This window comes from Leucoraja erinacea, chromosome 36, assembly GCF_028641065.1.
Source record: "Leucoraja erinacea ecotype New England chromosome 36, Leri_hhj_1, whole genome shotgun sequence".
NCBI lineage: Eukaryota > Metazoa > Chordata > Chondrichthyes > Rajiformes > Rajidae > Leucoraja > Leucoraja erinaceus.
This window is the reverse complement of record NC_073412.1, coordinates 15,171,725-15,194,931: the sequence shown is the minus strand read 5'-3', so window position 1 is coordinate 15,194,931 and position 23,207 is coordinate 15,171,725. Positions and strand designations below refer to the sequence as shown.

At 46.3% G+C, this 23,207-nt stretch overlaps 1 protein-coding gene and 1 long non-coding RNA gene across 2 annotated transcripts; both read left to right on the top strand.

Annotated features, from left to right (window-relative positions):
* Positions 1 to 377: 377 nt before the first annotated feature.
* On the top strand, positions 378 to 1,101 carry LOC129713617 (zinc finger protein 41 homolog). The gene is made up of 2 exons (XM_055662805.1): positions 378 to 491; positions 895 to 1,101. The coding sequence occupies exons 1-2, from the start codon at positions 378 to 380 to the stop codon at positions 1,099 to 1,101; spliced, it is 321 nt and encodes a 106-aa protein (XP_055518780.1).
* A 1,473-nt stretch (positions 1,102 to 2,574) lies between these two features.
* LOC129713593 (uncharacterized) lies at positions 2,575 to 6,363 on the top strand. Its single transcript, XR_008726258.1, has 2 exons — positions 2,575 to 3,619; positions 3,842 to 6,363. It is a non-coding gene; the product is annotated as an uncharacterized LOC129713593 (long non-coding RNA).
* The last annotated feature ends 16,844 nt before the right edge of the window (positions 6,364 to 23,207 follow it).

Genomic DNA, 23,207 nt, shown 5'->3' with positions numbered 1-23,207 from the left:
CGGCGGATGCACACGGGAGAACGCCCCTTCAACTGCTCAGAGTCGGACAAGATTTACAAGACGGCCTGAAGGCCCACCGGCGGGTTCACACGGGCGAGAAGCCCCATGGCTGCTTCACATTCGGCAAGAGCTTTACCCAGTTGTCAGGTCTGCGGGAGCACCAGCGGGTGCACAGTAGTGAGCGACCCTTCACCTGCTTCGAATGCGGCAAAGGCTTCAAGTCGTCCAAGGGCACGAAGGTGCACAGGCTGTTGCACACCGGGGAGCAGCCCTTCACCTGCAGCGATTGCGGCAAAGGCTTCACCCGCTCCATCACGCTGCTGAAGCACAAACGCACACACTCCCGCGAGCGCACCTACACCTGTGCCCAGTGCGGCATGCTCTTCACCCACTCCAGCAACCTGCTGGTGCACCAGCGTACCCACACTGGAGAGCGCCCCTACACCTGCGCCCAGTGCGGCAAGGACTTCACCCACTCCAGCAACCTGCTGGTGCACCAGCGCACCCACACGGGGGAGCACGCCTACATCTGTGCCCAGTGCGGCCAGGGCTTCATCTGCTCCAGCCAGTTGCTGTCCCACCAGCGGGTGCACGGCGGCGACCGTCCTGTCCCAGCTCTGTGCGTGGAGAGCGTATTGCCATGGCCTCTCACGCCCTGTCTCACCAGCATGTGCACACCAGTGGCCAGCTCTACGACTGCCCGTACTGTGGTGAGTCATTTAACAGCTCGTGGGGGTTGCGACAGCACTGGCAGGCTCATGCCGGCGAGTAGCTACTCCCACTGTGACAAGGGAGCATGGGGGCTGCGGGAGCACCAGCGGATACACACCAGAGAGACCCTTTGTGTGCGCTGATTGTGGCAAGGGTTTCACCCGCATGTCCAGCCTGTGGCAGCACCAGCGTACCCACAGTGGTGAGCGTCCCTTCCCCTGCCCGTCCTGTGGTAAGGCGTTCACCCGCCTTGACCACCTGCTGGAGCACCGGCGAGTCCACACCGGCCAGTGCCCCTTCACCTGCCCGCTCTGTGGCAAGGTCTTTGCCCGCTCCTCCTGCCTGCTGGCACACCGCCACGTGGATAGATGGACACTGTTTAGGTTGTGACAAAATGTTGGAAGGAATGGGTAACGTTTCTGGTCGAGACCCGCCTCAGTCTCGACCCGGAATGTCACCCAGTCCTTCTGATGAAGCCGAATTTTAGTTAAAAATATAAGAAGATATTAAATTGGTTTCTGGGCTAGCTTACAGCTTATATTTAGTGTCAAATTAGGCTTTCCTCAGGTTGCGGGGTGTGTGAGATAATAAATCCTATAACATTGTCTCCCAAGTGACAGGCAGAGAGAAGGAGCTAGAGATATCTTTGAAGTAAGATGCCATAAACCAAATGACCAATGTTTATGGGGAGGAGGCAATAAAGGAAGAGAGAAATAGCCAGTCACATCTTTGTAAACAAATGACCTATGTTTATGAGGGACCAAATGACAGAGGAAGCAGCGAAAAGAGCTAGGGTGGTCTATTTGGAGATAAAGCAAATGGCCAATGTTTTCAGTATATCTTGTACCATGTAAACAAAAGGTTTGATGTGATGCATTCTGTGGAAACCTTTTCCTGTACCTCTGACCATGACTAATGTCTGTGGAATGTGCTAAGGGGACAAAAAAACCCTATTTAAGGCAATGTAATTCTGTTGTTAAGAGAAGGTGGCTGAGCACAGTCAAGTGTCTGTGTTGGTCACTTGACTGGAATTCTCGCTCCCTTCCATCGGCCGATGTCAAGTAAAGTTTTGAACTGGTCTACCAAACAGTTTGTGTGGTGTCTGTTTATTAAGAAGCGAACCTGGTTTAGTAGTTAAGATAAGTAGCTTTTTCACTTCTCTCCAGAGAGGCTGCCTGACCCGCTGAGTTATTCTAGCATTTTGTGTCCTGTTTTTGTAAACCAGCATCTGCAGTCCCTTGTTTTTAAACCATTCTGGTTAACCATCTCTGCACCTTCCCCAAAGCCTCCATATCAGTCCTATATTGGAGTGGCCAGAACTGTGAGCAATACTCCAAGTACTACCTGACCAATGTCTCTTAAAGCTGCACATATACATTCCTCTCTCCTTGTATCACACCCTTTTATCTCCTTATTTTCCCCCGCCTCTGTGACTTACTTCAATCATCTGCTGAAACAGTTTGTGTGGCGTCTGTTTATTAAGAAGCGAACCTGGTTTAGTAGTTAAGATAAGTAGCTTTTTCATTCAGATTCAGATTCAGATTCAGATTCAATTTTAATTGTCATTGTCAGTGTACAGTACAGAGACAACAAAATGCATTAGTATTTAGTAGTATTAACTACGCCTGTATTTATGCATTAAATACAGGCGTAGTTATGCAGGCCTCGCTGGGACCACATCAACGGCTGACTGTGCAAGCGGTTGCAGAGGTTGCCGGGATTGGAAGGGAGATAACTGAGCTCTATCGGCCCCCTTGTAAGACCGACTCCCTAGAAACTCCCGGGAACGTCTGTGATCCTTCATCAGACATTGAATTGGTTCCCTGCCGAGGTTCTTAGAAACAGACACAGGTAAGACCATTTGGGCTTTATATGTTTTTTTTTTAAGAAGGGATTGTGTATGTATTTTTAAGGCAGAATTGTGCATGTATTTTTAAGAAAGGCTTGTGTATATTGTTAAGAAGGACGTGAGTGGTTCCTCTCTCTCTCTGTTTATCTCTCTTTGTTTTCTCTTTCTCTCTCTCTATTAAGGGCTCATCGGCCTCATTGAGACATCCGTGATTTGTCGGGTTGAGATACGGGGGGTGAGGTGTGCGTCTGGCTTATTGAGACATCCGGGGAGTTGTCGGGTTGAGAAATAAGTGACGTTTTATATTACAGTATTAAGAAGTCTGCCAAGTTGAAAAGAAACTGGGGTCTCGGTTAGGGGTCTGCTTCGTTGAGACACTTGGGTCGTATATTAAAGAGTTAAAAAGTCAGCCAAATTGAGAAATTGGGGTCTCATTTAGTGGGTCGGCCTGGTTGATATATTTGGAACGATTCGGAATTAAGAAGTCTGTTTTCTCTCTCTCTCTCTCTTTCTATCTATCTATGGGGAATGCTCTGGATACCGGTCCTATATATGTGTTATTTGAATCCTATGTATAATAAGAAATTTAGAATGTTAAGTTACAAGTTGACCAAACGGTTAGGGGATGAAGCCTGGCCAGTAGGGGGCACATGGAATGTTGAGACAATTAAATAAACAGAGGTGTTGATATGGGAAAGGAAGACAGGAACCCACTAGAAAGCAGATTTAAAATAGACTTTAATTTACAGCAATTGAACACTAAATTCCTTCCGTTTGGCTTATAAATTGATGTAAATGAGATTTAAAAATCATGTTTTATTGTGAATTATTTGTGAATATTATTTGGACATTTAGGCTATTTAAAAATGTTAATCATTTATTAACAAATGGATAGATGTTTAGATCTAGTAATTGAAGTTTGAAATTAGCTACAATTGGGTAACTAACTAATGATATGCTTTAATTTCAGGTCATCCAAGTAAGATTATTTTATATTTGTTTCAGAATGCTTCAATCTATGATAACTGAAAATTTCATTCAGTTCTCTTAATTTTTAAGGTTACACAGAAAAGCTGGAGAAACTCAGCGGGTGCAGCAGCATCTATGGAGCGAAGGAAATAGGCAACGTTTCGGGCCGAAACCCTTCTTCTTCGGCCCGAAACGTTGCCTATTTCCTTCGCTCCATAGATGCTGCTGCACCCGCTGAGTTTCTCCAGCTTTTCTGTGTAACCTTCGATTCTCCAGCATCTGCAGTTCCCTCTTAAACTCTTAATTTTTAAGAAGGTTATGGGCTTTTGACTGTCCATGATCACAGCTTTTTTGTTATGTCCATAGAAAATCAATAGGGAACAAGATGCTAATTTCCAAGTATGAAAATGGCCATAACTTTTTTATTACTTGAGATATGAAAGTGAATTAGGTGTCAAATTAAACTTATTGTTATGCTTTATCTGATGGGATAAATTGCAGACTTGATTTTTTAAATCTCACAATTTTGTAACATTGCTAGATTGAGTTAAGAAACAAGGATAGCACTGGGAAAGGATGGAAATTATTGCAACTAGAATGCCAGTGGGCAGAGGAACAAGAGAATATAATTAAAAGACAGACAGGAGGTGAGAAACAGGTGATGGTTCGTAAAAAATAAACCCAGTACTGGTAAATCCTCTGGAGGAGACTTCATGTCTGGCACGGCAACCCTATTTGGTAATGAAGATGAGGAGTTAGATAATCTTGTGAGATGTCCACCTCCCTATGCCCTACCAGTAGCAATGGCATCTTTACCTGGGACAGTTCCGTCAGTAACATCCCTATAACTTGAAGTTCTGACATTACAAAGCTGCCCAGGATTGGGAGCACGGGAATCCCTTTCTGTGCATAATTGATGCTACCAGAACAGCTGGTCATTATTAAATGTACTGCACACACTGGTGCTGGGGACCCTATAGCAAAAGGCAATGAGTTGCCGATAGTGTATCCAAACAGGCAGCCTGTACATCCAAATGCGTAGTGACAGCAGATAAACAGATGCTAGCAAATAGAACGGTCCTGCCAAACATGAGGGAGGTATGTACATTACAGAGGGACGCCTCTTATATATAAAATAACTATGGAAACAAGAGGGCTGTGCCATTGATTCAGCACACCCCGCTTGGACAAGTTGGTGTATACGATACATTTTTACCCGTCTTACCCATGCTGGTAAGGAGGGAATGATAGGATAACAAAGGAAATGTGGTGACACCCGAAAATTTGATGAGGCACTGAAGCAGGCCTCTGAATGTAAAATTTGCCAATGAAGTAATCCAGGCAAACCAATTAGGATACCCTCAGGGGTGACGCCAATGCCATCATGATCGTTTGAATGCATACAGATTGATTTTATTGAGATGCCAAGGGCCCAGTGTTATAAATATTGCGTATTGATTTTAGATTTATTTAGTAGGTGGAGTGAAGCTCTACCAACCACTATTAATAAGGAAAAATGTGCACATTTTAATATCTGACAGCAATTCACTGTACACACCACCCACAGGTATCTGGGATGGTGGAAAGAGTCAATGGGGATTGCAAAACAAAATTACCCAGGAGGTAAATCCTCTTTCTGACAAGCAACTATGTTATAAAAAATTGTGGATGAAGGAAAATTCAATGGAGAAATGAGGATAGGAGAGGGAGACTGAAAACTCAAGGGCAGTCTGACTAATCATGATCTGGATCAATGTCCAATTAGGGTTAGGTGACCAGGATTTTGGTAAACAGAAGTCTTGTCAGAAAAAGGGAAAGTAAATTACAAAGAGACGTCTTTGAAGATGAAATATTATATACTGCTGGTAAAACAATGTTTTTGTATATGTACTGCTTGTAAAGCAATGTTTTTGTATGTGGAATGTGTGAAATTCAAAGCAATGAGCAAAATTGTGTGTCGCTTTAAATAGTTTGTCTTTTAAAATGCAAATAGATAAAGTTTATGGTGTGCACCGTTAAGAAACAGGCATGAATGGGGTGCGGAGCTATACTCGATGGATAAAATGTGTTGGTTGATTATAAATCTTTTGAACCAAGTTTACAAAAAAAGACTCATCCCGATTAAAGTGTTAAATGAGATTGGAAATGTCAAAATTACAGAGAAAAGAAAATGTATTATTGATTACTGATTCTGAATGAGTTCTGTTGGGAAAGATTGTTTTGATATGATAACAGAGGTTGTCTTTTAAAATGCAAATGAAGCAAGATTACTGTTTTGAAGCAAACAAAAAGATGTTGAAGCATGTGCTGCGTGAGAGAAATGAAGGTAGATGAAAAATTGTCTTATGACTTACAAAAGGAGGTTTGAGGGAACTCACAATGAGGAATGAAAGGTGAGAAGATAAAGTAGATTGGGGAAGAGAACATATTTGGAGAATTGAATATTTAGGTGGGGAGAGCCTCTTCGGATATAATCGGATTAAAGAATAAATTCACAGGGAAGTGTTAAGAAGATACTGGAGGATCAAAGGTAGACAAAAGTGCTGGAGAAACTCAGCTGGTGAACAAGATTCACAACTTTTTATTGATACAGTAAAAGCTGCTCTGTCCACCCCCTGGAGAGTGGGGGGAAGCCACCTACAGGCCCTGTGCAATTAACTAATTATGTATGGTCGGCAATTAACCCATGTCTTGCCAGATCTACATTCCAGGTTGGAGGAGTTTTTGCTGGAAACCAGTGACCAAGGCCATAAAGGCTATACGATGGGGGTGCTGGGACAAGAAGAAATTGAGACTGTTGAAAGAAACAACCAAGTGTTGCTAACAACATGAACTGCTGTGAAGATGAAAGATCATCGTCGCTGGATACATTTGATTGACTGTTAACAGTTTGTGGAAACAGGGACGATGGGCTATTGATGTTCCTTTATTCTGGGTTGGCCCAGCCCACATGGACTGAACTTTCTTCAGAATGGCAAATTTGCAGACTAACCTACATTTAAAGGATGGTACACACCTCCTTTTAAACAAGATTGAAGTCAAACATGACAAGCGCAGCAAAGATACCCTGACTACAGACAGTAAGAGGTCTGCAAAGGCCAGTTAAATCTACCTGTTTTTGCCACAACCAAGGCACTGGTGTATTTTAAGGAAACAGTATATTTGTGACAGGGCATTGTTATGTTGCAAATGCAGTGCCACACAAGAGAAGCATGAACCAGTTACACCAGCACACGGGGAATTCCAAGCAAAGCCGAATAAAGGCTGCGCAATTTTTATGATCCTTTTCCTGTCCTATGGTAGTATCTTAGTGTCACGTCCGGGGGAGGTTGGAGGCCATTTAAAATGTTTGGAGGGACTTGTGGAACGATTGTCCACTATGAATTGATTGTGTTACTAGTGTACTATTAATTTGTCTAATGAGATGCTTATGGTCTTTCATATGTACTCAGCAAGGACTGTAGTTGTTATCAAAATTTTGATAAAAGGATGGAATGATGAAGCCGAATTTTAGTTAAAAATATAAGAAGATATTAAATTGGTTTCTGGGCTAGCTTACAGCTTATATTTAGTGTCAAATTAGGCTTTCCTCAGGTTGCGGGGTGTGTGAGATAATAAATCCTATAACATTGTCTCCCAAGTGACAGGCAGAGAGAAGGAGCTAGAGATATCTTTGGAAGTAAGATGCCATAAACCAAATTACCAATGTTTATGGGGAGGAGGCAATAAAGGAAGAGAGAAATAGCCAGTCACCTCTTTGTAAACAAATGACCTATGTTTATGAGGGACCAAATGACAGAGGAAGCAGCGAAAAGAGCTAGGGTGGTCTATTTGGAGATAAAGCAAATGGCCAATGTTTTCAGTATATCTTGTACCATGTAAACAAAAGGTTTGATGTGATGCATTCTGTGGAAACCTTTTCCTGTACCTCTGACCATGACTAATGTCTGTCGAATGTGCTAAGGGGACAAAAAAAACTATTTAAGGCAATGTAATTCTGTTGTTAAGAGAAGGTGGCTGAGCACAGTCAAGTGTCTGCGTTGGTCACTTGACTGGAATTCTCGCTCCCTTCCATCGGCCGATGTCAAGTAAAGTTTTGAACTGGTCTACCAAACAGCTTGTGTGGTGTCTGTTTATTAAGAAGCGAACCTGGTTTAGTAGTTAAGATAAGTAGCTTTTTCACTTCTCTCCAGAGAGGCTGCCTGACCCGCTGAGTTATTCTAGCATTTTGTGTCCTGTTTTTGTAAACCAGCATCTGCAGTTCCTTGTTTTTAAACCATTCTGGTTAACCATCTCTGCACCTTCCCCAAAGCCTCCATATCAGTCCTATATTGGAGTGGCCAGAACTGTGAGCAATACTCCAAGTACTACCTGACCAATGTATCTTAAAGCTGCACATATACATTCCTCTCTCCTTGTATCACACCCTTTTATCTCCTTATTTTCCCCCGTCTCTGTGACTTACTTCAATCATCTGCTGATCACCCCCTCATCAGTTAACATAGTGTCAGTCCGAAGAAGGGTCCTTCGGCCCAACCTCCGCACACCGACCAACAGGTCCTGGCTACACGAGTCCCACCTGCCTACATTTGGTTAATATCCCTCCAAACTAGACCTGTCTATAACTGTTTCTTAGAAGTTGGGATAGTCCCAATCTCAACTCGCTCCTCCGGCAGCTTGTTCCATACACCAACCACCCCTTGTTGAAAGTCACGCCTCAGATTCCTATTAAATCTTTTCCCCTTCACCTTGAACCCATGTCCGCTGGTCCTCGATTCCCTCACTCTGGGCAAGAGATTCTATGCATCTAACTAAATTGTGTTTTATGCAAGGTTCCAGCATCTGCAGTTTCTTGTGTTTCCCTCACCTACATCCACCTATCACTTCTGAAGAAGGGTCTCAATCTGAATCGTCACCTATTCCTTCTCTCTAGTGATGCTGCATGGCTCGCTGAGTTACTCCAGAATTTTGTATCCACCTATCACTTGCCGGGCTTTGTCCACCCCCCATCTCTCTTTTCCAGCTTCCAGCCCCACCCTCTCCAATCAGTCTGAAAAAGGGTCCTGACTCAAAACGTTGTCTGTCCTTTCCCCCTAAAGCGGTGGAGGGACTCAGTGGGTCAGGCCGCATCTGTAGCGGGAAGACAATCCATGGCGACCACTCCCACCTCTCCTTTACAACTTTCCCCACCCCCCACATCAAGCAGTCTGAAGAAGGGTCCTGACCTAGAATGTTGCCTGTCCATGCTCTCCAGACGTGCAAGTTACTCCAGGAGATTGTGTCTCTTTTTGGAAACCAGCATCTGCAAGGTTTCACCCTACAGTTGCACACGGTCTGCCAAGGCCTACTGGATCTCCCGGTTGCCAACCATTCTAACTCCCCTTGCCATTCCCACACTGATCTTCTGTCCTGGGCCTCCTCCATTGCCAGAGTGAGGTGACACACAAACTGGAGGGACAGCACCTCATAGCTTACAGCCCATGACATGAACATTTAATTCGCTAAATTAAATAGACATTCCCCCCTCCCTCGTGGGCCAACACTGTCTTCTTCTCGCTGGCAATTTGTTGGGTTGTGTTAGAGGGGGGTGGAACATGTTCTCTGTCTCTTCCTTCGGGGGAATGCGACTTTTTCATGTCGTATCCCCCTTCTCTGCCTCCGTCTGCGCTGAGGCCTAATGGCGGAGCTGGCGGCCTCCAGCCTGCGACTGACCCCGAGGCTCCGGAGGCAGAGCCAGCCAGGACTTACCAACGAGAGGCTGGCCATCTTCGGGGCTGAGCAGCGGTGGCCCGACTTGCTGGGGCGGCGTTCTGGCTTTCGGCGGCGGCCTGGAGCTGGGGCAGCGACCTGGAGCTGGGGCATCGACCTGGAGCTGGGGCAGCGGCCCGGTGCGGAGACTGCAGGACCCGGAGCTGGGGCATCGGCCTGGAGCTGGGGCAGCGGCCCGGTGCGGAGACTGCAGGATCTGGAGCTGGGGCGGCGGCCCGGAGCTGATACTGTGGCGGGCCGTCTCGGAGCGGGGATGGCGTTCCGGCTATCGGCAGCGGCGACATCACCACGGAGGTCCGCTGGACTGGAGAGCGGCATCTCCGGCCTGGATCGACCGCCTCAGCGCAGAGGGAGAACAAGGAGGGAAGAGATGGAAACTAAGACTTTGCCTCCATCACAGTGAGGATGTGCTTGGTGAACTCACTGTGGTGGATGTTTAATTGGTGTTTATTGTATGTTTTGTTATTATTGATTCTGTGTATGAGTGCAGGCAACATAGTTTCGTTCAGACCGTAAGGTCTGAATGACAATAAAGGATCTATCTATCTATCTATCAAAAGGTATCGGGATTAATCCGGAGTCACCGCTTCCCGTATTTTAAGTATGTTTTAAAAGTATGGTTTAGTGTTTCTAGGTTTGTTTTACTTGGGGGGAGGGGTACTTGGGGGAAACTTTTTTTCAGTCACTTACCTCGACGGATATGCGACTTTTCTCCTTTGCCGAGGATCGCCCGTGGGAAGCTCCAACCTAGTGGCCTGTGGACCTTAACACCGTGAAGCCCGCGGTCTACGGTAAGAAGAGACCGACTCAGGAGCTCCATGCTGCGGAGTGTTCCATTCCTTCCCGACGCGAGGGCTTCGGACATCGGACCGTCGGCGGCGGCGACTGCGGAGGGTTCAACAGCCCAGACCACGGGTGAAGAAACAAGGAAGATGATTGAACTTTATTACTTTCCAATACAGTGAGGAAAGTGGATTCTGCTCAGGTGGATGTTTCTGTTAAATTTTATTTTAAGGGGCTGGGTTGCTTTTTACTTAGTATGGCTGTATGGTAACTCAAATATCACTGTGCCTTAATTGGTGCGTGTGAATGTACATGTGAACTGAACTAACTCTCTTGAAAACATCCAGTGAATTGGCCTCCACTGCCTTCTGTGGCAAGGATTTCCACAGGTTCACAACTCTCTGTGTGAAAAAGTTTCCCACCCATCTCAATCCTAAATGACATAGCCTTTATCCTTAAACTGTGGCCCCTGATTCTGATAATATCCTAGTTATATAATATAAATTATAACGTAAGGTATTTTATTAAGTAGAGATTAATTTGACATTTTTTTGTTCTGAAGCTTTGTAATTCTGTGCTGTAGATGAGCTGGGTGATCGGGAAATTGGAGGCCAGCATTCAAACTGCATCGAAGCTGCTTCCTGTTGTGCCCAAGCAAAAGATATTGACAATGGTGGGAGAGGATGTGTTTCCTGAGAAGGTGCTGGCTTCTGTCAACAGAAGCCTTGAGAGAGGATGTGTTTCCTTTGGAGTTGGGTCTCTGTAAACAGGAACTTCTGTGGGTAATTGATAAAGATCCTTACATTGTTTAAGAAGCTACTGCAGATGATAGACCTTTGACTAAGTTCCTGCTTGGGGGTTTGTAAATAAAGTTTGTGATCGATATAACCATCGCATGGGAAGTATTGTGTTAGTGACAAGAATGCTTTGAATGAGTATACTCTGTGATTGATGTGTTAGAAGTCATTGCTCCAACTCTGTGTAAACATGTGACTACATTCCCAAAATACTATATAAAGATGCTGTATGTCTTTGTACATTACAGTGATGGCCCAGGAGGGTTAAGTATGTGTTGCATACTTGACTTTGTATCCCCTGGCACGCTTGCCGGCTAAATTATCAATAAAGCTTGTGTTGATTGATCTAACTTATTGTGAGTTGTCTGTTTTAAGAAATGAACCGTAACAGTTCTGTACTCCCCCAACATATAACCATATAACAATTACAGCATGGAAACAGGCCATCTCGGCCCTTCTAGTCCGTGCCGAACACGTATTCTCCCCTAGTCCCATCTACCTGCAACCAGACCATAACCATCCATTCCTTTCCCGTCCATATAACTATCCAATTTATTTTTAAATGATAACATCGAACCTGCCTCCATCACCTTCACTGGAAGCTCATTGCACACAGTTACCACTCTCTGACTAAAGAAGTTCCCCCTCATGTTACCCCTAAACTTCTGTCCCTTAATTTTCAAATCATGTCCTCTTGTTTGAATCTTCCCTACTCTCAGTGGGAAAAGCTTATCCATGTCAACTCTGTCTATACATCTCATCATTTTAATGACCTCTATCAAGTCCCCCCTTAACCTTCTGTGCTCCAAAGAATAAACACCTAACTTGTTCAACCTTTCTCTGTAACTTAGTTGCTAAAACCCAGTCAACATTCTAGTAAATCTCCTCTGTTATCTCTCTATTTTGTTGACATCATTCCTATAATTAGGCGACCAAAATTGTACATCATACTCCAGAATTGGCCTCACCAATGCCTTGTACAATTTTAACATTATATCCCATCTTCTATACTCAATGCTCTGATTTATAAAGGCCAGCACACCAAAACATTTATTTGCCACCCTATCTACATGAGATTCCACCGTCAGGGAACTGTGCAGTTATTCCCAGATCCCACTGTTCAACTGCATTCTTGAATTCCCTACCATTTACCATGTACATCCTATTTTGATTTGTCCTGCCAAGATGTAGCACCTCACACTTATCAGCATTAAACTGCATCTGCCATCTTTCAGCCGACTCTTCCAACTGGCATAAACCTCTCTGTAGACTTTGAAAATCTACTTCATTATCCACAACACCACCTATCTTAGTATCATCTGCATACTTACTAATCCAATTTACCACACTATCATCCCAATCATTGATGTACATGACAAACAACAGTGGACCCAACACAGATCCCCGTGGCACCCCACTAGTCACTGGCCTCCAACCTGACAAACAGCCATCCACCATTACTCTCTGGCATCTCCCATTTCGCCACTGCTGAATCTTGCTACTCCTCCATTTATACCCAATAATTGAACCTTCTTAACCAACCTTCCACGAGGAACCTTGTCAAAGGCCTTACTGAAGTACATATATACAACATCCACTGCTTTACCCTCATCAATTTCCCGAGTAATCTCTTCAAAAAATTCAAGAAGATTAGTCAAACATGACCTTCCAATCCATGTTGACTGTTCCTAATCAGACCCTGTTTATCCAGATACTTGTATATATTATCTCTAAATATCCTTTGCTTTAATTTGTCCACCACTGACGTCAAACTAACAGGTCTATAATTGCTGGGTTTACTCTTAGAACCCTTTTAAACAATGGAACAACATGCGCAGTATGCCAATCCTTCGGCACTATTCCCGTTTCCAATGACATTTGAAATATTTCTGTCATAGCCCCTGCTATTTCTACACTAACTTCCCTCAATGTCCTAGGGAATATCCTGTCCGGACCTGGAGACTTTTCCACTTTTATATTTCTCAAAAGTGTCAGTACTTCCTCTTCTTTGAATGTCATAGTTTCCATAGGTACTCTACTTGTTTCCCTTACCTCACATCATTCAATATCCTTCCCCTTGGTGAATACCGAAGAAAAGAAATAATTCAATATCTCCCCCATCTCTTTTGGCTCTTCGGATTTGGGTCCACTCTGACTCTCTAATGGACCAATTTTATTCCGCGTTATCCTTTTGCTATTAAAATAACCGTAGAAACCCTTTGGATTTACTTTCACCTTACTTGGATTATTGTTAGGACCGAAACTGCACACAATTCTCTAGGTGTGGTGTCACATGGGGAACGTATTTCTTGCATCAACCCTGTCCAATCCCTCGCTAATTTTATATGCTTCAATAAGTTGCCCGCTCATCCTTTGAATTCCAGTGAATACAAACCCCGTCGACCTATTCTTTCAAGATATGTCAGTCCCGCCATCTCAGGAATTAACCTTGTGAACCTACGCTGCACTCCCTCAATAGCAGGAATTCTTCTATTAATTCTTCAAATTAGGACCGGAACTGTACACAATTCTCTAGGGAAAAATGGCGGCGCCTAACGGCAGCGGCTCGACTACAGTCGTCTGTCTTTTTTTATTTTTGTCTTGTTAAATGTATGTCTTTGTAAATGTAAGTCTTTTTTTTTTTAGCTGTGTATAAGTAGTGGGGAAACCGTTTTAAATCTCTTCCCTCTGCGGAGACCCGACTATTCCCTGTCGGGTCTCGGATGTCGTTGGGCCTAACATCGTGGAGCCGGCGGCGACCCCCGGCGGGGACTAACCTGGGGGCTCCAGTTGCAGAGCCTGTGGAATGGACATCGCGGCGCTGGCCAACTTCGGAGCGGGAAGGGCTGTGGTGGCGCGTGGCTGCGACCCGACTTTGGAGTTCGGAGGCACCGGCCGCAAACCCGGTGGACGGGAACATCGGGAGCTCGCAGGTCCCTGGTGGGAAAACGCTTTTTCGAGCTCCGCAACGGCGACTTCTCGCGCTGGAATCGCGGGTTTAAGGACATGGAGCCGGGGCCTAATATCACCCGGCGTGGCTTAAACGGCCTCAGGACTTACCATCACCCTCCGGGGGGCTTTAACATCAGAGCCCCAGTTCGCCTCGACACTGCAGTTGGACTGCTGGACCATGGGAGAAGGAACAAAGGGAAGAGATAAAGAGTTTGCTTTCCATCACAGTGAGGAGATGTTGGAGACTCACTGTGATGGATGTTTATGTAAAACTGTGTTAACTAACTTGGATTGTTTTGTAAACTGTAAACTGTGGAAATGATATTTCGTACAAACATAGGTTTGAATGACAATAAATTGCATTCTATTCTATTCTACTAGGGATGTGTACAAGAGTTGGACCTCCTTGCTCCTAAACTCAGCCCCTCTCGTTATGAAGGCCAACATGCAATTAGCTTTCTTCACTGCCTGCTGTTCCTGCATGCTTACTTCCAGTGACTGATGTACAACGACATCCAGGTCTCGTTGTACTTCGCATTTTCCTAACCTGACACCATTCTGATAATAGAGTGCTGGAGTAATACCTTACACTTATCTCCTGTGACTCTCAGTCCAAAGGTTCCTTCTCTCCAGAAATGCTGCCTGATCCGCTGAGTTACTCCAGTATTTTGTGTCTGGCTGTGGAGAACATGGAGAGGGGACTTTTTTTAGGTCACGACCCTTCTTGAGACCTGAAACACCGTCTATCTGTACTGCTGTAGATTTGGGAGGGAACAACAGCAGCAACAGATTAGCAGGAGATACCACTGATTGGCTCTAGCCCAAGTGTGAGGAGAGGGGTGAAAACAGTTGAAAACTGAGGAATTGGCTGTGTAAATTGGTAAATCAGGCAATTTATCAGTCAATTTAAGCAGGACAGCTCTTTGCGAGCGGCAGTGAGTGAGCGGCCTAGTGAGGGAAGTGCCCTGTGAGAAAAGTGTGAGTCTTTGGCTCGAGAGTGCCCTGTGAGAAAAGTGTGAGTCTTTGGCTCGAGAGTGCCCTGTGAGAAAAGTGTGAGTCTTTGGCTCGAGAGTCTTCGGAGAGGAGGCTGAAGAGAGGAGACCACGCAATACGCTTGAGAGGTGCTGTCGCCGAGGGAGGACGGACGGAGCCGCGGCTCGAGAGACTAACAGAGACTAACGGAGGCAAAGAGGTTTGCCACGCACTGCAAGGGAGCAGTGGACCAGACAGGAAGAGCGGACGGAATTACCACTAGACAGCCAAACCAGTAGGTAATTTACGGCTGGGGTGAGTACTTTCCCATTTATAGGAGGTAGGATTATATAAATAAGGGGTGTATCAATACAGTAGGGGATTCTTAAATAGGACCAGTTAATTACTTATATAAGATGGGCGGTCAGGAGATGTGCCAATACTGCGAGATGTGGGAATTTGTCGACACCATTGATGTAGAAGATCCCTACAGCTGCAGTAAGTGTTTGAGGCTAGAGGAACTCCAGCTCCGCATTGATGAGCTGGAGACCCAACTTCATACGCTGCGGTACATCAGGGAGGGGGAGTATTACCTGGATGTTTTGTGCCAGGGGATGGTCACACCGACCAGTTTAACTAATTCAGTAGGCAGTGAGCAAGGAAAGGAAGGTGTGGCCATAAGCGAGGCAGGTAGGGGGAACCAGGAGGAGATGCGGCAGGAGCCACAGCCCTTGTCCCTGACGAGCATGACCGAGGCTCTTACTCAATGTAAGGACGGGATCAGGGGCTGTGGGAGGGATGAGCAACCTGGCTGCAGCACCGTGGATCAGGAGGCCATTCAAGAGGGGGGAGTTAGAAGAAATGCCGTAGTGATAGGGGATAGTATTATTCGGGGGGTAGATAAGGTTCTCTGCGGCCAGCAGAACATGTCCCGAAGGCTGTGTTGCCTACCCGGTGCTAGGGTTAAGGATATCTCTGCGATGCTGGAGAGAAATTTGCAGAGGGAGGGGGAGGATCCAGTGGTCGTGGTCCATGTGGGGACCAATGACATAGGAAGGACGAGGAAGGAGGATCTGCTGAAGGAGTTTGAGCAGTTAGGGAATAAATTAAAAAGCAGAACCTCGAGGGTACTGATCTCCGGATTGCTACCTGAGCCACGGGCCAAATCGGCGAGGGTACGTAAAATTAAAAAGCTAAATGCGTGGCTCAAAGACTGGTGTGGGAATAATGGGTTTGGTTTCTTGGGCCACTGGCACCAGTACTGGGACAGGGGGGATCTGTTCTGTAAGGACGGACTTCACCTGAACGGTGCTGGGACTGGGGTCCTGGCAAATCATTGGGCAGTAGAGAGGTCTTTAAACTAAGTAGCGGGGGGGGAGGTAACAAGGGGGGTAATACCGGCAGGGGTAGATGAAATAGAGCAGGGTATCAGTGGGGAAGCGGAAAGTCAAAATGTGACAGGAGACAGAATGTGTGAAGATAAAGCTTTAGATGTAAAAGGGGCAAAAACGGAAAGGAAGGGTAGTAAAAATCATCTGAAAGTGCTTTATCTAAATGCACGGAGTATTCGTAATAAGATAAATGAATTAACGGTGCAATTAAGTATATATAGTTATGATATCGTGGCCATTACGGAGACATGGCTGCAAGGGGATCAGGACTGGGAGTTAAATATAGAGGGGTACTCGACAATTAGGAAAGATAGACAGGAAAGAAAGGGAGGAGGGGTGGCTCTTTTAATAAGGGAGGGAATAACGGCAATAGAGAGGAAGGATATTGCGTTGAAGGATCAGGATAGTGAAACAGCTTGGGTACAGATAGAGAATAATAAGGGGAAAAAAACACTAGTGGGTGTAATTTATAGACCTCCAAATAGCTGTGACGCTGTTAGTCAGAACATAAATCTGCAAATAGTTGACGCATGTAAAAAGGGAACTGCTGTAATCATGGGGGACTTCAATTTTCATATTAATTGGGCAAACCAAACTGGGCAGGGTAGACTAGAGGAAGAGTTTATAGAATGTATTAGAGACGGGTTCCTAGAACAGTATGTCACAGAACCGACAAGGGGGGAGGCAATCTTGGATCTGGTCCTGTGTAATGAAGCAGGATTAATTAAAAATGTTATAGTTAGGGACTCGTTGGGAACAAGTGACCACAATATGGTCGAATTCCATATTCAAATAGAAGGGGAGCAGGTGGAAACTCAGGCTAGGGTGCTTAGTCTAAATAAGGGGGATTATGAAGGTATGAGGACTGAGCTGATCAAAGTTGACTGGGATAGCAGACTCAAGAATAAGACGGTACATGAGCAGTGGTGTACGTTTAAGGGAATACTGTATAACCTTCAAGAAAAATTTATTCCTATGAAGAAAAAAAGGGGTAAGGGTAAGAACAGTCAGCCATGGCTCAGTAAAACTATAAAGGATAGTATTCGGCTGAAGGCAAGGGCATATAAGGTAGCCAGAGATAGTGGGAGGGTAGAGGATTGGGAAGCATTTAAAGGTCAGCAAAAAATAACTAAGAGATTAATTAAGACGGGGAAAATAGACTATGAAAGGAATTTAGCGAACAACATAAAAACTAATAGTAAGAGTTTTTATAGCTATATAAAAAGAAAAAGGGTGGCTAAGGTGAACGTTGGTCCATTGGAGGGTGAGACTGGAGAGTTGTTGGTGGGGGAACATGGGAATGGCAAAGGCATTAAACGAGTATTTTGTATCAGTCTTCACCATAGAAGACACACAAAATATTACAACGCTGGATAACCAGGGGGCGGTAGGAATGGAGGAGCTAAATACTATTAAGATCACCAAGGAGGTGGTATTAGGGAAATTAATGAGACTGAAGGAGGATAAATCCCCTGGGCCTGATGGATTACATCCAAGGGTCTTGAGGGAGATAGCGGTGGGGATTGTGGATGCATTGGTGATAATTTTCCAAAACTCCCTGGAGGCAGGAACGGTCCCAGTGGATTGGAAAATGGCCAATGTAACACCTATATTTAAAAAAGGAAGTAAACAGAAGGCGGGTAACTATAGAATGGTTAGTCTAACATCGGTGGTGGGTAAAATGTTAGAGACAATTATTAAAGAAACACTAACGGGGCACTTGGATAAACATGACTTCATCGGACAGAACCAGCATGGTTTTGTGAAGGGGAAGTCCTGTTTAACGAATCTGCTCGAATTCTTTGAGGAAGTAACAACCCGGGTGGATAAAGGGGAACCGGTGGATGTGGTATACTTGGACTTCCAAAAGGCTTTTGACAAGGTGCCACATAAGAGACTATTGCTAAAAATAAAAAATTATGGGATTGGGGGTAATATATTAGCATGGGTAGAGGATTGGCTAACAAATAGGAAGCAGAGAGTGGGGATAAATGGTTCATACTCGGGATGGCAACCGGTAACTAGCGGGGTTCCGCAAGGGTCGGTGCTGGGACCCCAGTTGTTCACAATTTATAAATAAATGATTTGGAGGAGGGAACCAAGTGTAATATATCAAAATTTGCGGACGATACAAAAATGGGAGGAAAAGTAGGGGATGAGGAGGATAGGAAGAGTCTGCAAAAGGATATAGATAAGCTAGGTGAGTGGGCAACAACTTGGCAGATGAAATTTAATACTAATAAATGTGAAGTCATTCACTTTGGGAAAAAAAATGATAGGGCAAGTTATTTTCTAAATGAGGAGGAGCTGCGTTGTAATGCAACGCAAAGGGATCTAGGGGTATTAGTACATGAATCACTGAAAGTTAGTATGCAGGTGCAGCAAGCAATCAGGAAGGCCAATGGAGTTTTTTGGCCTTTATTGCTAGGGGGATTGAGTATAAAACACGGAGGTCTTGCTGCAGCTGTGCACAGTATTAGTGAGACCACATTTGGAATACTGTGTACAGTTCTGGGGTCCATACTTAAGAAAGGATGTACTAGCCCTGGAGGCAGTGCAGCGAAGGTTTACAAGATTAATTCCTGCAATGAGGGGATTGACATATGAGGAAAGGTTAAGTAGGCTGGAACTCTACTCTTTGGAGTTTAGAAGAATGAGAGGCGTTCTCATTGAAACATATAAGATCGTGAGGGGCCTTGATCGGGTGGATGCACCGAGGATGTTCCCAATGATCGGGGAAACTAGAACTAGGGGACATAGTTGCAGAATAAGGGGGGGCTCTTTTAAAACTGAGATGAGGAAGAACTTCTTCACCCAGAGGGTGGTTAATTTATGGAATTCACTGCCCCAGGGAGCAGTGGAAGCAGAAACTTTAAATATATTTAAGACTAAAATAGATGGTTTTTTAGCTGCCAAGGGGATAAGGGGCTACGGGGAGAGGGCAGGGATATGGACCTAGGTATGGTTAGTATAGTAAGACCTGAGTGATCTCCTGGACAAGTGTCGATCGCCTGGATTGGGGTCGGAGAGGAATTTCCCGGTTTTTTTTTCCTGAATTGGACCTGGGTTTTTATCCGTTTTTTTGCCTCCCACAGGAGATCACGAGGTTCTTGGGGTGGAGAGGGGTGATAGCGGTATAAAGGGGAGGGTAGTGTCTTGTGTTCTGTGTCTTGTGTCTACTGTTTGTGGTAAGTGTGTCTGTTTAGTGTTCAGCCATGAGCGAATGGCGGTGCGGGCTCGACGGACCTGGTGGTCTACTCTCGCACCTACTTTCTATGTTTCTATGTTTCTATGTTTATCCACATTGACCACAGATGTTGTCTGACCCGCTGAGTTACACCAGCATTCTGAAACGTCACATATCCATGTTCTTTACAGATACTGCCTGACCCGCTGAGTTACTCCAGCACTCTGTGAAACGTCACCTATCCATGTTCTCTACGGATGCTCCCTGACCCGCTCAGTTACTCCAGCACTCTGTGAAACGTCACCTATCCATGTTCTCCACAGATTCAGCCTGACCCGCTGAGTTACTCCAGCACTATGTGAAATGTCACCTATCCATGTTCTCCGCAGATGCTGCCTGACCCATTGAGCTACTGCAGCACTTTGTGTCTATTGAGCAAGAGCATCCATATACAACTATCTGTCCAGTCCAAAGCTCAATGAATGACCACTACACATCACACGCAGCTTCCTTTCACATGAAAGTCGTTCATGCTTTGCTTAGGGTAGTTATCATTAACCATTTCACACAAGTGGTTAAAGACTAGTTCACATTAACTTTGAAACGTCACCGATCTGTGTCTGTCTTCAATATTCACACCAATGGCCAACTCTTGCACCCATTTTTCAGTTTCCCTGGTTTCAGGCCTTTTACAAATGTCGGCACAGTGGCAATGGGTGTATTAAGGGGAAAGGAAATGGGCCACAGAGCAATAAAGAATCATTTTGCAATAAAGGACACAATTAAATCTAATTTTTAGACAGCAACTTCCAATGTGCATTGAATTCATCTAATAAGTTGCTCCAATTTGTGGTCAACACTCCCACCATGTGGTGATCCGCTGAACTGCAGGCCCGGCCAATCTGTGGACAACACTCCCACCATGTGGTGATCCGCTGCACTCCAGGCTCGTCTGGTATGTGGACAACACTCCCACCGTGTGGTGATCCGCTGCACTGCAGGTCCGTAGATATAATTGGTCGGGTCTGCAGTACAGCGGATCACCACACGGTGGGAGTGTTGACCACAGATCGGACGAACCTGCAGTGCAGTGGATCACCACATGGTGGGAGTGTTGACCACAAACTTGAAGGGCCTGCAGTGCAGCGGATGACCACATTTAAAAAAATTATACAAATACTTTTATTTCAAAAAAATAAAAATAGACTATTAACACAATCAAAGAATGCCTATATTGATAGGAGGTATACAAAAAATGTTGGAGAAACTCAGCGGGTGCAGCAGCATCTATGGAGCGAAGGAAATGGGCAACATTTCGGGCCGAAACCCTTCTTCAGACTGATGGGGGGTGGGGGGGTAGAAGGAAGGAAAAAGGGAGGAGGAGGAGCCCGAGGGCGGGGAATGGGAGGAGACAGCTCGAGGGTTAAGGAAGGGGAGGAGACAGCATGGGCTAGCAAAATTGGGAGAATTCATCGTTCATGCCAAGCAACCCAGGCAGAATATGAGGTGCTGTTCCTCCAATTTCTGGTGTTGATCACTCTGGCAATGGAGTAGACCCAGGACAGAGAGGTCGGATTGGGAATGGGACGGGGAGTTGAAGTGCTGAGTCACCGGGAGTTCAGGTAGGTTATTGCGGACTGAGTGGAGGTGTTCGGCGAAATGATCGCCCAACCCCCGCTTAGTTTCCCCCGATGTAAATCAGCTGACATCTAGAGCCGCGGATGCAGTAGATGAATTTGGAGGAGATACAGGTGAACCTTTGTCGCACCTGGAACGACTGCTTGGGTGCTTGAATGGAGTCGAGGGGGGAGGTGAAGGGACAGGTGTTGCATTTCTTGCGGTTGCAACAGAAAGTGCCCGGGGAGGGGGTGGTACGGGAAGGAAGGGAAGAATTGACAAGGGAGTTGCGGAGGGAGCGGTCTTTGCGGAAGGCAGGCAGACATAGGGGGAGATGGGAAGATGTGGTGAGTGGTGGGGTCACGTTGGAGGTGGCGGAAATGGCGGAGGAATATGTGTTGCATTTGCCGGCTGGTGGGGTGAAAGGTGAGTGCTAGGGGGACTCTGCCCTTGTTGCGAGTGCGGGGATGGGGAGAGAGAGCAGTGTTATGGGATATGGATGAGACCCTGGTGCGAGCCTCATCTATGGTGGCGGAGGGGAATCCCCGTTCCCTGAAGAACGAGGACATTACCGATGCCCTGGTGTGGAACGTCTCATCCTGGGAACAGATGCGGCGTAGGCAGAGGAATTGGGAGTAGGGGATGGAGTCTTTACAGGGGGCAGGGTGGGAAGACGTGTAGTCCAGATAGCCATGTGAGTCAGTTGGTTTGTAATGTATGTCGTTCAGAAGTCTGTCCCCTGCGATGGAGATGGTGAGGTCAAGGAATGGTAGGGAAGTGTCGGAAATGGTCCAGGTGTATTGGAGTGCCGGATGGAAGTTGGTGGTGAATTGGATGAAGTCAGTCAGTGGTGTGGGGGTGCAGGAGGTGGCCCCAAAGCAGTCGTCAATGTAACGGAGGTAGAGGTCGGGGATGGGGCCCTGGTACGTATTGAACAAGGATTGTTCAACGTACCCGACAAAGAGGCAGGTGTAGCTGGGGCCCATGCGTGTGCCCGTAGCTACGCCTTGTGTTTGGAGGAAATGGGAGGAGTCAAACGTAAAGTTGTTGAGGGTGAGGACCAACTAGGCGGAGGAAAGTGTCAGTGGCTGGGTATAGGTTGCTCCTCTGGTCGAGGAAGAACCGGAGGGCTTTGAGGCCATTCTGGTGGGGGATGGAGGTGTAGAGTGATAATGTAACGGAGGTAGAGGTCGGGGATGGGGCCCTGGTATGTATTGAACAATATGCCTATATTGATAGTTTACAAACGTTCCTCAGATAAATATAGCAAGACGAGTTAAGTATAGGAGCAAAGAGGTCCTTCTGCAGTCATACAGGGCCCTGGTGAGACCACACCTGGAGTTTTGTGTGCCTCAATCTGTCTCTGCAAGTGGTGTGCCTCAATCAGAGCTTTGAATGACACTGACAAATGTCTACAGCACTGTGAGTACCCTTAATTTGGTTTGAAAATGAAAATTTGGTTAGAGGTAATAAAGCACTGCCTGCAAATAGTTATTTGGGTACTAGCGCAACAGACAGCCCCCCCCCCCCCCCCCCCCCCCCCCCCCCCGCCCTCATCCTCCCCTTCCACTTGATTCCTCTCTCCCCTCCCCCTCCCTCACCCCCCTCCCTCCCCCCCCTCTCCCTCCCTTGCCTACCCACTCACTCCCCTCCTCTCCCCCTTCCCGTTTACCCCCCTCCCCCTATCCTCCCCCCCTCCCACCCCTCCCTCTCCTCGGACCTTCTCCTGACGTCAAAGACCTCCCCCCTCTCCTTCCTCCCTCCCCCCTCCCTCTCCCTCCCCTCTAGCCCTCTCTCCTCCCATCCCTCTCTTCCCTCCCTCCTCCCCCCCCCCCTCTAATTCCCCCCTCCTATACCCTCTCCCTCTCCTCAACCCCTCCCCCCTCCCCCCTCTCCTCCCCCTTTCTCTCCTCCCCTCCTCCTCACTCTATCTCTCCCCTCTCCTCTCTTCCTCGCCTCCTCCCCTCTCTCATTAGCATGAATGCGAATAACCCCTCTCCCTTCCCTCTAGACATCGCCTCCTCCCCTGCCTCATCCCAGTCCTCAACCCTTCGCCTGAATGCCGCCTCTTCCCCTCCCCCCCCCCCACTCTCCCCCCCCCCCTCCCCCCCCACTCCCCTCACTCTCTGGACTTGTTCTCCACACTTCTCCATCAAAAATTCCTCCCACCCCGACCTCCCCCTCCCCCCTCTATCTCCTCCCCCCCATTT